At 37.3% G+C, this 13,917-nt stretch overlaps 1 protein-coding gene across 2 annotated transcripts; it reads left to right on the top strand.

The window, feature by feature from the left end:
• Positions 1-1,940: 1,940 nt before the first annotated feature.
• LOC107810881 (DUF21 domain-containing protein At4g14240-like) lies at positions 1,941-12,320 on the top strand. 2 transcript variants are annotated; one of them, XM_075245159.1, is made up of 14 exons: positions 1,941-2,279; positions 2,632-2,708; positions 3,385-3,468; positions 3,557-3,670; positions 5,337-5,420; positions 5,540-5,611; positions 6,211-6,278; positions 7,007-7,053; positions 10,443-10,530; positions 10,625-10,690; positions 10,776-11,133; positions 11,225-11,271; positions 11,359-11,440; positions 12,099-12,320. In XM_075245159.1, the coding sequence occupies exons 1-14, from the start codon at positions 2,030-2,032 to the stop codon at positions 12,207-12,209; spliced, it is 1,548 nt and encodes a 515-aa protein (XP_075101260.1). In that variant the 5' UTR covers positions 1,941-2,029; the 3' UTR covers positions 12,210-12,320. The 2 variants fall into 2 exon arrangements, with proteins under 2 accessions (XP_075101260.1, XP_075101261.1); XM_075245160.1 differs by lacking the exon at positions 7,007-7,053 and having other exon boundaries at positions 10,617-10,690.
• The last annotated feature ends 1,597 nt before the right edge of the window (positions 12,321-13,917 follow it).

Raw genomic sequence — 13,917 nt, 5'->3', positions numbered from 1 at the left:
TGCACTACCACATATTCATCAGCATCCATATGGTAATATATCTTTCAAAGAGAAAGTTATACCATTATTGTCATGGTCAAATTGTTATAGGCAAGATATGTTGCTTCCATTACTTTTGCCCTATAATAATCACATTGCCATAATATTTTGACATAATCATAGTAGGCACGTGGTCAATGACCATTCATGCAATATTAATAAAATTATTTTCTTATTTCATCTCAAACCTCTTTCTAGATGTAAGTGTAACAGATTCACTACCACTAGCACGTTCATATTCTTCCAAGAATGAATATTTATTCATAAATTACATGTTATCACATTCACATCATGAATGGACCATATTAATCTATATGTGCTTTACAAAATCTCATGTCAAATTGATGGCAAACATTACTTTCAAAGAGTGAAAGATTATTTTGAGAATTCTTATTGTTCTCATTACCACAATGATGACGATTATAATTTCGTCAATTGCTACGTTCACATCTATTGATACCTTCATGGTAATAATTTTATCTTTTTCTAGACTTATCACATACTGCTACCATATTCTCTTAAGGGAATGAGAATGAAGCAAATTCAATAGGACGGGTTTCCACTTCTTGTGCTCATAATCATACATGAATTTGATCATGGCAAGACATAACAATTTTACCACTTGGGGTGCTTATAATTTCTCACAAACTCCATTAAAGTTATAATCAAAATTTATTGTCTTTACCATAAAGCGTGCTTAAAGCCAGCCACAGCCTGGTTTTTGCCTTGCAAAGCCTGCTTAAAGCCAGCCCCGGCCTGGCTTTTGTCTTGCAAAGCCTGCTTAAAGCCAGCTTCAAGACATGTGTAGCCATGCTCTTTTACATGATAATATTGAGGATCGACCACATGATTTATACTTGGATAGAATCAGTACACTGCCTATGGAGATCATATTGTAGCAACACTAATGATTGGAAGACTATGCTGGCTTCAATTCTGTGGTGGAGATGTTTGGAATTTATTCTAGCTTATGGACTGGATACCCTGGCGCCTGGTGAGAGCTTGATAGGTGTTGCGTGGTATTTGCCACTGGCAATTGGATTCACATGCACTGACAGGGGAAGGAAGCATTTAACGAACAATGTTGTAATAGCTAGTTTATTAGACATTAGCTTTTCTATCTTTTTAGTAGCTAGTAGTTTCATGCAACTTCTATTTTGGTTTTGGACATCTTGTAAGCTTTGGACTCATTTTGGAATTTTATTTATATATTAGCCACTAGGCAATATTTGCTAAAAAAAAAAGTCCAGAATTTATTCCTGAAAGAAGCTCATGGACTAATTGGCAATTATTATGCTTAATATTATGTACAAATTGAGCATTATGCGTGTATCCCAAAGCCTGGTGACCGAAACATATGCCTAGTATAGGAATATTAATGTATTGACTCAAGAGCCTCACGCAAATTCCTATATCTTCTCTCAACGGGTGATTTAATTTCTAAAACTTTAGACAACTAAAAAATAATATGTCTACAAATTGAAACAACCTCCCTCTACTCTATTGGTTAGAGTCTCGTGCTATAAAACAATAAAAGAAGAAGAAGTGTATTGCAGAGAAAAGTAGAAAGAGATTCTTATTGATTTGAGATGAATTACAATAGAATAGAATAGAGGAAAATTGACTTAGTTACAAAATAACAAGCCCTAAAATCTATCTAAAATATAGACATTTACCTTAAATATAATTATGTTTATAACATAGATCAAATAACAATGAGTTGTCTCACAGTCTACAAGTTTAGGAATGTGACAGTTGTCACATGATCACAACAGAAAAAGGGAAAATAGCTAAGTTGTCGAAGGAACACAAAAGTAACTAACGGTTAGTATAATTTTACCTTTATATATGTCAGCGGGAAGAAATTTTCTTGATTTGACCTTCTCCTCCGACTATTCACGAGATCCAAAAAAGTAGTACGAAAAATTGTACAAGGAGGAGACAGAGCGACAGAGTTAGGACGTTGGCGGAGGAAAAAGAGAAATAAAAAATGCACCTGTTTAATGCGGCGGCAGTTGTTCGAATGGCAACGAGGTGTCATTCGAACGGCCCCGTCCCTGGCCTGGGGGCAGAAATAGCATTTGGGACGGTGTCATGGTTCCTCTACGCTGGTATCTCTTGTTTCTTAGTACTCTTCGCCGGCATTATGTCCGGTTTGACATTGGGCCTCATGTCTTTGGGTCTCGTCGATCTTGAGATCCTTCAACGAAGTGGCACCCCCTCTGAGAAAAAACAAGCTGGTATCTTCTTTTTCATTCATTTCATTTTGTATTAATCTATGTCATTTGCTCATTGGAGAATAAAAAGAGAATTGGTCATTTTTTTTAGGACAATACTACTACAACAACAACATACCCAGTCTTATCCCACCCATGGTATATGAGAGCATAGTGTGTGTGCAGACCTTGCCCCTAATTTGTGAGGATATAGAGCCTGTTTTCATTAGACCCTCGGCTCAGGAAGCATTTTCTTAGGACAATGTATATCTGAAATGGGTGGATGTATGGTTCATGGGCTAATTGTAAATGCTGAAAATTATTAGGATGAATCTTTACCAATATATCAACTTTTCTGCTTTTCCATCTTTTTCAGCTACAATACTTCCTGTTGTTCAGAAGCAACATCAGCTTCTTGTGACTCTACTTCTGTGTAATGCTGCTGCTATGGAGGTAACCACTGGATACCTGTCTTTTTCAACCACTTTAGGATGTCTTCTACTTAACTTTGCAAAAAGAAAAATAAAAAAAAATGGCGGACCAAAAGCAGATGAAGGGGAGGGGGGGAGGGTTACGTTAAAATTTGGAGAGCTTCGTAATTTCATTTACACAATATATATTGAGGTGTAAAATACCTGTACTTTTACCTAATCCAATATCCTAGACAGTGAGAGAGGCTTGGCGCAGGGGTGGGAGAAAGGAGTGGGGGCCAAGGGGAAACACAAACGAGAAGCTTTAGTAGTTAAATTGGAGCAATGGATTTGTATATGGTAATTTAGATTCGAACTCATTTTTGGGACTTACATACCCAGCAGCAGTACATATGATGTTAAGGAGGGAATACATTACCGATTAGAAATGAATCCTAAGAGATGTGATTCAAGTAGGATATACTCAAATTCAACCAGTGAATTCAAATGAGAAAATGCATATAATTTTCCTTTTTTTAGGGTGGGGTGGGGTGGGTGGGTGGGGAGTGATTAAACAAAGGATGGAATAAAGACTTACCTAGATAAAATATGGAGAAAATGCTGTCTTTATATAACTTATTAGCTGCGGAGTATATACTGGAGTATTGTAGTTGAGGAGGGTTTGACCTTTACTTCGTTTTCCTTGTTTCTATTTTCAGGCCCTGCCTCTATACCTGGATAAGCTTTTCAACCAATATGTTGCCATTATACTATCAGTAACTTTTGTTTTGTTTTTTGGAGAGGTAAATTACACCACTGGACTTTAATCAGGATCTCAGCATTTAAGATCTATGAATATACTCTGATCCTCCGGCTATTTTTGTTTTTCAGGTTATTCCTCAAGCAATATGCACCAGATATGGACTTGCAGTAGGTTCAAATTTTGTTTGGCTTGTTCGTATTCTGATGATCATATGCTACCCAATTTCTTACCCCATCGGAAAGGTAATCGCTGCAGTCTTTAAGTAATTAGCCTAAAGATAAAGTATGTTATATTATATTTGCCTTGAAAATCATTGGAGTTCTCTAAGGAAGGGGCTCCAAAAGCAAAAACAGTGCTGAAGTGATACATTCTTGACTCGAAGGAGTGCCATTAATTCAAACATCCTGGATACCTTAATTCTTTTGACAACCTTCGTCTTCCTAGTATATTATGTGTTCAACTACTTGGTTTGGAAAGAATGAGTATACCATGTTTAGAGGCATTTTAAATGATGTACCCAGTTGTTGGCTTGCTACACGGTTCAATTAGCTTTCAGAGCCTTCCTGTGTACAGAAATTAACTCTACTCTAGGTCATTGGAAAACACTTCCCAATGATTTTGAGAATGTCTCAAGAAGAGCATGCAATAGTTATGAATTTGTTTGTCACAAAATATGGACATTCGGAGCTTAGCTGGCCTGGCTTTGGATCAAAAAGAATATGTTCCTCGTACTCATAAATTAATCATGCTTTACATTCTTTTTACTTATTGTTCTTCTCTTAGAAGTAGGTTTCCAATAGGACAAGATATGTGTAACTTTTGGATAATCAGTATTGATGTAGTTTTTCCTATTCTGGTGGAGTTATATTTTCAGTTAGTTGAATCTTTTTTGCCTCTATACGTATGGGTATTATATCATGTCCCATCGTAAATATTCATTTTTCTTATCTTCCCTTCCCTGATGCCAGTTACTACAATTTTACCAAAATATTGTAACTCATTGATTAGAAATAGTACAGCTTTTACACAAAAATTTTTTAGCAAAACTATTTGCAGCCAGAAGTGTATGTTTTATCATTGATCAACGTAATATTGACGGAATTTAGCAGATAGAGGTGTTTTTTATACTAGATTAACAGCCTTGACTATCTAATTGAATATGGAAACTTCAGATCATGTTCCGACTTCTATGAAGTGCTTGCTCCAAGGTACTTTCAGCTAATGCAGTCCTCTTCAGTTGGACTTTGGATAGACCAGAAAGAACATGTTTGTGAAGTATTTTATTTGAGGATCACCAGATGCTCACTTGTCTTTAAGACTGCTGATGCTTTTAAGAGTCGCTGGACAATTTTGGGAAATGAAAAAAATATATTAGAAGAAGTTCCATATACTGCCGTATCATATGTTTTTCAAAATAACTATTCTAATACTACTTCTATGACGTTGCTCAGATCATCCTAAAATGCCACCACAACCGTTTCGGATCCTCCAAAATAGTGCATTTTTTGATGTTCCGACTCGGGTGCGGTTGCATTTTTGGAGGATCCTAGCAACTAATCTCGTATGGTTTGAACAAGTAGTAAAAGTACTAAAGTCCTATTGCGAGTTGCCTCTTCCTCTGCACTTTTGATTTAGCCAATGCTCTAGCAATTGTCATCTGAATGGTATTGAGTTTGTCTGAAGCGAAGTTGATGCTTTCCGCTCGCACCATTTAATAAGTTGGAGGTGGCTTGTATCAAGAAATGAAATTATATCTTTCTTTATCAAGCTACATTTAAACTGAGCTTTTGTGCCTCTCTATTTTCTGGATCCCTCGACTAAAGTGAAGTTCTTTTAGGTTCTTCAAAAATTTGGTTTGCCAGTTCTTTGAAATAGTAGAGCTTCTGACTTGATGTTGTGTCTTTGCAGATCCTAGACTGTGTATTGGGACATAATGAAGTACTATTTAGACGAGCTCAGTTAAAAGCCCTTGTCTCTATCCACAGTCGAGAGGTCTGCATTGTGTATCTTCACTTTGCAGCTTTGATATGTCTGCAAACTAGTCGTTAACATAAATGTAAGTTCCTTTAGATTTTCCGAAGCCTTGTTTTGTTAATTGGAGTTTTCTTCAGGCTGGCAAGGGAGGTGATCTTACACATGATGAGACAACAATCATTAGTGGAGCACTGGATTTAACTGAGAAGGTAGTGATAATGATACTGCCATCCTTGATATGCTTTTCACCCTGCATGCCTGTTCCCATAGGCCATAGATTCTGATGACCTAAGGTTTTAGGAGTCAGTAATGCTTGGCCCTTAAAATTCTCCTGTTTCCCTGTTGTTTTAATTTCTATAGACATAATGACTTTATGAGAAGAGACTTTTGATCAGCTTTTTGCTTAACAAAAATGATTAATGTCCTGAGATTCATGGTTCACTAGCTTTGACCATCTATGATACTGGCAGTCCCTGTTCCACCCTTCTTTTGCTGGGACTTACACATAGCTGAAGTCCGGTGCAGTACCAATTAGTTGGGAATATATCTCATTCATGTTAAAAGGTTTACTTTTGGTCATATGCTTTTTAGGAGTTATTTAACCCTATTGGAGATACTAATGTCATTAGGAGATATAGAGAACTTCTTAAGACTGAGGCATAGTTGTTGGGTTGTTGCTGTATTATCCAGACTCTCTCTCACCTGAGGTCTTTTGAAATTTGGTAACCTGGAATTTGTTGGTATGACGAGCGTCTCTCTCTCTCCCTCTCTCTCTTTATTTATCTCCTTTTTTGTTTGCTATTGATAGACTGCTGAGGAGGCTATGACACCCATCGAGTCAACATTTTCATTGGATGTCATTTCAAAGCTGGATTGGTGAGTACATTGCTGTTAGTATGAAATGTTTCTGTAATATTCAAACCAAGTCTTCTGCTCTTCAAGATTATGCAAAGGTTGGTTCTCAAAAAATGAGGTGGCACTTTTTATGAAATTTTCCAAAAATTGATCTTGCAAACTAAGAGGGCGTTTGGACATAAGAATTATAAATTTCGAAAAAATAATTTTTTTTTTCAAGCGAAAATGGTATTTGAAAATTAGAGTTGTGTTTGGACATGAATATAATTTTGGGATATTTTTGAATTTTTGTGAGTGATCTGAGTGAAAATTTTGAAAAACAACTTTTTGAATTTTTTAAATTTTCGAAAAATTCCAAAATTCATCTTCACGTGAAAATTGAAAATTTTTGGCCAAACACTGAGTTTGAAAAACAATTGAAATTTTCGAAAAAAGTAAAAAAGTTCTTATGGCCAAACGGGCTCTAAGTTTTTAAACAATTTGTTTTCTTTGGAAATATTTGCACAAAACGTTAACATTTCTTTCAAGATTTCCAGAAGTTTCCAAATCTTTCAAAAATAAAAACTTACAACTGGAAATAATCCTTATGATTTGTTTCCATATCTAATAGGAAATATGAAAAGAGGTCCAGACTCTAGCGATAGGAGACTATCTAGCTTGGTTCGAAGAGCATTTCTTGGGTCAATTTTTCTTTTGTTTCTAAATTTACGGCCTAAATGTTGAACTGTTGACCCTCTTTGTTCGGGTAGGTGTTCACCCCCCAAAAGTATTCAGGACTACATGCATACATCCACAAGTAAGTTATAGCCTGTTTGACCAAGCTTCAAATATCAGCTTATTTTTTGAAGTGCTTTTCTCAAAAGTACTTGTGGAGAGAAGTAGTTTGTGTTTGGTAATTAATTTAAAAAGCACTTCTGAGCAGCAATTAGTGTTTGGCCAAGCTTTTAAAAAGTGTTTCTAAGTGTATTTTTCTCAAAGATGCTTTTCAAAAGGTGCTTTTGGAGAGAAACTACTTTTTTCTGCTTTTCCAAAACTGTTTCTGCTTCTATTTAGAGCATTTTTTTTCTTCTTAAAGTTTGGGCAAATACTTCAACTTAGAAAAAAAAAGTATTTTTTGACAAAAAAGTATTTTTGGCTTTGGAGAAGCTTGGCCAAACATGCTATTAGTAGAATATGAAAAATCTCTTCTGGAGGAATCGGTAAAGAAAAGACAGTGGGTAAATGACATGATAAACAGTATTTAAAAGATTATATTAGGCAGGGGAGTGACCATTTGTACTTAGCTTTTTAGTGTTTGAAAGATTTGAAAAGCTGAATTTGGAATCTTGAAAAACAAAGCCCAAACACATATTTTTCAAAAACTCAACTGAATCTAGGAACTCAAGTTTTGAGACAACAACATACCCAGTGTAGTTCCACAAGTAGGGTCTGGGGAAGGTAGAGTGTACGCAGACCTTTTCCCTGCTTGTAGAAGGCAGAGAGGCTGTTTCTAGAAAACCTTTGGCTTAGGAAGGAAAAAGTGGAGGGGCAATACAAGCAAATCAATCTGACAACCGAAGCGAAAGTTCAAAACTAACACTAAATAATGCAATCAGAAAACCGAAACAAAGGCAACACCAAGTAATAACAAAAGTCTAAGGATCTGAAAAAATACGAAGGACACTAAATGATATATCAAAGTTACTGCTACAAACAAGAACAACACTCGGCTATCTAACCCTTTACTTTTATACTCAACCTCCACACCTTCCTATCCATAGTCATATCCCCAGTCGGTTGGAGTAGCGCCATATCTTGCCTAATCACCTCTCCCCAATACTCTTCGGCTTGTCTCTGCCTCTCTGGTGGCCCTCTAACGCCAGCCTCTCACACCTCATTACCGGAGCATCAGTGTCTCTCCTCTTCACATGCCCGAACCATCTAAATCTCGCCTCTCGCATCTTGTCCTTGATAGGGGACACGCCCACCTTGTCCCGGATTACTTCATTTCTAACTCTATCTAACCTGGTATGCCAGTACATCCATCTCAACATCCTCATTTCAGCCACCTTCATCTTCTGGACATGGGAGTTCTTGACTGGCCAACACTCCGCCCCATACAACATAATCGGTCTGACCACCGCTTTATAAAACTTACCTTTAAGTTTATGTGGCACATTCTTATCACACAGAACAGCGGAAGTGCGAGCCTCCATTCATCTATCCCGCCCAATACAGTGTGCGACAACCTCGTCGATCTCCCAATTCCCGTGTATAATAGACCCAAGGTACTTGAAACTTTCTCTCCTAAGAATGACTTGGAAATCCAGCCACACGTCGCCATCCACTTCCTGAGTCACGCCACTGAACTTGCACTCCAAGTATTCAGTTTTGGTCCTGCTCAACTTGAAACCTTTAGACTCCAGGGTCTGCCTTCAAATCTCCAACCTCTCGTTAACCCCGAGTCGCGTCTCATCAATCAGTACAATGTGATCCGTAAATAATATGCACCATGGCACCTCCCCTTGAATGTGCCACATCAGCGCGTCGATCGCCACGGCAAACATGAATGCGCTAAGGGCTGACCCATGATGCAACTCCATCACAACAGGGAATGCCTCTAGCCTCCAAATATCTCCACAACGCCTCCCTCGGCAAGTTATTGTAAGCCTTCTCTAAGTCGATAAACACCATATGTAAATCTCGCTTCCTCTCCTTATACTGCTTCATCAACCTCCTATCAAGGTGCATAGCTGTTGTAGTCGAATGCCCCGGTATAAATCCGAATTGGTTCTCAGAAATAGACACAATCCTCCTTACTCTCAGCTCCACCACCCTCTCCCATACTTTCATAGTATAGCTCAATAGCTTGATACCCCGATAGTTGTTGCAATTTTTCTGATGTTTTGAGAAACTTCAGAAGAAAAAAAACACCACCTTAGTTTCAAGACAAGAGATTCTTCTTTAAGATATGTTCCACTTTTCTACGTTTTGTGCACACCCTTTACACTCTTACGATGTGGCTGGACTTACTGAGGTCAAGCACTTTACGAGTACCAATGCTGACCAAGTGTCCGTGTGTGGTTGTCATACTTGAATTGATAGTTAACTTCTCAAAAATGTTTGATCAGTTCTAATGATTAAAGGATACTTTTCTTTGCCCCTACATGCATGTGATATTTGGTGAACTATGCATAGCCATAATGCTCAACAAGACTAGTTTTTTCCTCTTCCTTTGGGTTGGCTGCTGGGTATTTAAATGAAACTTAAAAGGAGCTTTTGCCAATTGAACATTAGATGTTTCTTTCAGAAGAAATGAATGCTCTTTCTCTTTGAGCTTTATGTTCTACCTCGATGATGCCCCAGGGTAGGAGTGGCAAAATGGTTCAAAGAAAACAGTTAACCACCCATATTATCCACTAAAAAATGGGTTGGATAATGAACTTTTTAAAAAAGGGTCAAACATGGATAAGAACCATATTATCCATTTAGAAAATGGATAACCAATGGATAACCAATGGGTCTAACTTTTACATTTGTAAAGCCTCAAATTGGGGGTTCCTCAAGTTAGGGAGGCTAAGAATTCTCCCAAAAGTATATGCAAGAAGTCATGGATAATTATATCCACTGGTTAACCGTTGGTTATCCGTATTAAATATGGTTATCCATATTATCCACTGGTTAACCGTTTTTTATCCGTATTAAATATGGGTCGGGTCGGATAATTTATCCGTTTTTTCATTACCCGTTTTCGACCCGACTCGCCTGTTTGCCACTCCTACCCCAGGGCTTTGGTTTGGTGGTAAGAGCGTAATACATGATGTGTGAGTTAGGTGCTTATCGGGGGTTCAAACCCTGCGTAGACAAAAGCTAAGTGAAGAAGGGTAAAGGGGTAGGCCCATTATCCACCAAGTTTCGGACCGTGTGTCACTGGCTTCCCCGTTATCAAAAAGAAAAATATACCTTCACGATAGATTTTCTTTTTTAAAAGAAAGAATTCTCTTCAGGCAAATGTTTGTGGATTCCTAGCACGCCATGGTTAGCTATCCTTGAGTTATTGCTTTTTTTTTTTTTTTTTTACTTCTCAAAATGTTGTATGCAGAATAAAGTAAAAGAAACTATTCAGTACTTGACTTCAAATCAGGTATGTTATCTAGATTATGATTTCTAGTGGCCGACTTACACATTATCTTTTCCTGACTGCAGGGAGGCAATGGGAAAAATTCTTGCTCGCGGTCATAGTCGTGTTCCTGTCTACTCTGGCAATCCAAAGAATGTTATTGGACTTCTACTTGTGAGTTCTGAATTCTCACCATCTGGGCAACTTTTTATTGTAATCTTGCTACTTTTTTCAAGTGATCGTTTTGAAACTAATGTTAGGTAAAAAGTCTTCTGACAGTACGGGCCGAAACAGAGACACCAGTTAGTGCAGTTTCTATTCGCAGAATTCCACGGTATTAATTTTTAATTGTCCACGGGCTGTCTTTTGCATGTATGAACTAATATCCTAACATCATTCTTTGTCATACATCTTACCAGTGTTCCTGCTGATATGCCGCTATATGACATACTAAATGAGTTTCAGAAAGGTAGCAGTCATATGGCTGCAGTGGTGAAGGCTAAAGGGAAAAGCAAAAAGCCTCCCTCAGTAGTTGAGGAACAGAAGTCTGAAGACAATGAAGTCACCAGTGAAACTGCTCCTCTTCTGATGAAAAAGGATGGAAAATCAGATTATGTCGTCGTTGATATTGAGAAGGCTACAGTGCCAGCAGCGATAAGCACACCAACATCTGGTGTTGCAGTGACAAATAGTGTGGCTCATTCATTAGAGAATATTGAGGATGCTGAAGTTATAGGTATTATCACCTTGGAAGATGTATTCGAAGAATTGCTACAGGTAACTCTTAGGGGTTATGGATTTCTAACTCTCTCAAACAGTTGTCTATAACGAATGGACCTTACATTTTAGAAATTTGTCGCTGGTGCAGGAGGAAATTGTGGATGAGACCGATGAGTATGTTGATGTACATAAAAGGTGCTTGAGAATCAGTAACCTTAATTTCACCTTATCTGTATTATTGCTATTGAAGAACAGATTGTAAAAATCCTCCTATTTTTACAGGATTCGTGTGGCAGCAGCAGCAGCTGCTTCATCAGTAGCACGAGCTCCATCAATCCGGAGGCTGACAGCCCAAAAGGCAGCTGTAAGTACACATTATGGATATATTTATACGACTGTCCTGATAGATGTAAAATTCTTGATAGTCAAGAATCCATGTAAATTATTTCTACAGGCACGAAATTGAATTGCGCAAATCTGGAATCACATTCTGACATCATCTGATCGTAAATATTATTTAAACATCTCCACTGCATGGGCAAAGAGCTGTCTGTGTACCCTTATTCAATCACATGGTATACGCAAATAGTTTTACGACTGTTGTATACCTCTCATTCTCAAGTAGTTATTGGCCTATTTTACCACTATCATGTAAAAGTCTTTGTGAAGTGGACAAATCGGTGAGGGGCAGAAGCCGGAAATTCTCAAACTTGCGTCGCAGATTTGTGCCCACAATAAATTGTGGCACATACTAAGGGTTCATACAAATCCTGAGTGGAATAATTTTGAGATGCTTTATAACACTCAGAATTTGTATGCTTTATTAGTTGTATTAATTACTGCGACGAACTGTAGCACTGTTCTCTTTGATACTCTTCCAGTTACATTGTTATTAGAGTTGTAATGATGATAAGAGAGGGAAAATACTATGTTTCGTTTTTTATGAGTGTGACGTTTTGCCTTTTATTGTGGACAGAAACTGCTTTCTTATAATGGCTAACGTTTAGTATTGGATTTCTCAGGGAGGCCAAAGTAAACAAGGACAACCACCTAAGAAGTCCAGTGAGGACATTTCTAGCTCAAGAAGGATACAAGAGAATCTTGAAGAGCCTCTTCTTGAGAACAAGAGATAAATGGTTTGCTATGAGATCATTTGAGCCTTTTAAGAGGCTCTAAAATTTTGCAATCTGATTTATAATTTTGTGAGAACATATTCCTTTATGCGAAAATTTCCTTATTGTCCATTAATTTATCAGGTTTATTAATGGGATAAATTCACAAATACATATAGAAGTCAAAATAATTACCCTTACTCTACCTATTAATAATCCTACTCATTAAATAATTACCATTATACCTATTTTAGTGCCCAACTCCTACATCAGCCATCTAATCTCTATTTCCTCTTCTTTTTTCCTTTTTCTATCTTTTTCTTGTTGTCTTTTTTTCTGTTTCCTTCTTTTCTTTTCGTTTTTGTTTTTTTCCTTTTTTTCTCTTTTTCATTCCATTCATTTTTTGTCAAGCTATTTTCTTTATTTTCTTATTTTCTGTTACGACCCAAAATCCCAACCAATTGGGGCCATGATTGCACCTAACACCGCTTGCCAGGCAAGCCAATGCACAACTGAAAGATACGAACGAACTGCAATTAACAACTTACAACAAGATAATAATATAGTGTAAAAGCAGCTCGAAAGTATACATGATAAGTCTAAGATCAACACTATCGTTCAGCCATACCAAGAAGTGGAGTCACAAGTACATGAGCTACTAGAGTTTACTAAATACATTGTTTTGAAGGAAATATAATACTGTCAGGAAAGTAGAAACAGTAGTAGAAATAGGAAGATGACTCTAAAGCTTGCAAATGGAATGCAGCTCTACCTCGAATTACCTGACTGGTATTTGCTAAGCACCTCTCGGGATTCCGCTGGTACTAATGTCTAGATCTGCACAAGAAATGGAGAAATGTAATATGAGTACAACCGACCCAATCAGTAAGTATCGAGCCTAACCCCGACGAGGTAGTGACGAGGCTAAGACAAGACACCTACAATAAACATGTGCAGTTATATATCAAGAAGTAACAAAATAACAGGTAAAGTATCAAGTATAATAACAGAATAACAACAAGTGAAAGGGATAACAAGTACACAAGTAAAGGGGCTCAAAATTGGAAAATAAAGTAAAGCGTCACTGAGTAAGCCACAACTCGTAGTTTTACAACATCTCTAAACAACCTTTCAAAAGTAAATAATGAAGCCACAAAGCCATGTCCACAATCTGAATATTAAATTAAGGAACAACAAAACCAACAAATGGCACGGCATCACCCTTCGTGCTTTTACTCTCATCCTCACATCATAATATAATAGCAAGTAATGATATCAATATATGAATAAAGCATGGAAACACCCTTCGTGCACAATCACTCTTTCTCAGAAGTATGACAACACTATTCGTGCATTTCACTCTTCCTCAGCAAACATCACTTACAACACAATACCAGGCAAGGTGGGAAGCATTCAATATCAAATATAATATTAGAACACGACTCGTCATATGAGAAATTACTTTTAGTACTAACAACCAAATCAACAATTCAACGATCTCAATGCCTAATATCTCTTTAATCTCACATAGTAAATAGCATGAATGCGAGAAATCAAAAATAATACAATCTATCGAAAGCATGGCAGACATAATACATAAAGTAACATGGCACAAATACGGCTAATACTACCCACATGCTTATCCCATGGCCAACGCATACACACTCATCACCTTACATATACACCGCCCCCAACACGTAGATCACATAGAAAATGGAGTCTCTTATAC

The sequence above is a fragment of the Nicotiana tabacum genome, chromosome 22 (assembly GCF_000715075.1).
Source record: "Nicotiana tabacum cultivar K326 chromosome 22, ASM71507v2, whole genome shotgun sequence".
Taxonomy (NCBI): domain Eukaryota; kingdom Viridiplantae; phylum Streptophyta; class Magnoliopsida; order Solanales; family Solanaceae; genus Nicotiana; species Nicotiana tabacum.
The sequence above is the reverse complement of the archived record's forward strand: the minus strand, read 5'-3'. Positions and strand labels throughout refer to the sequence as shown.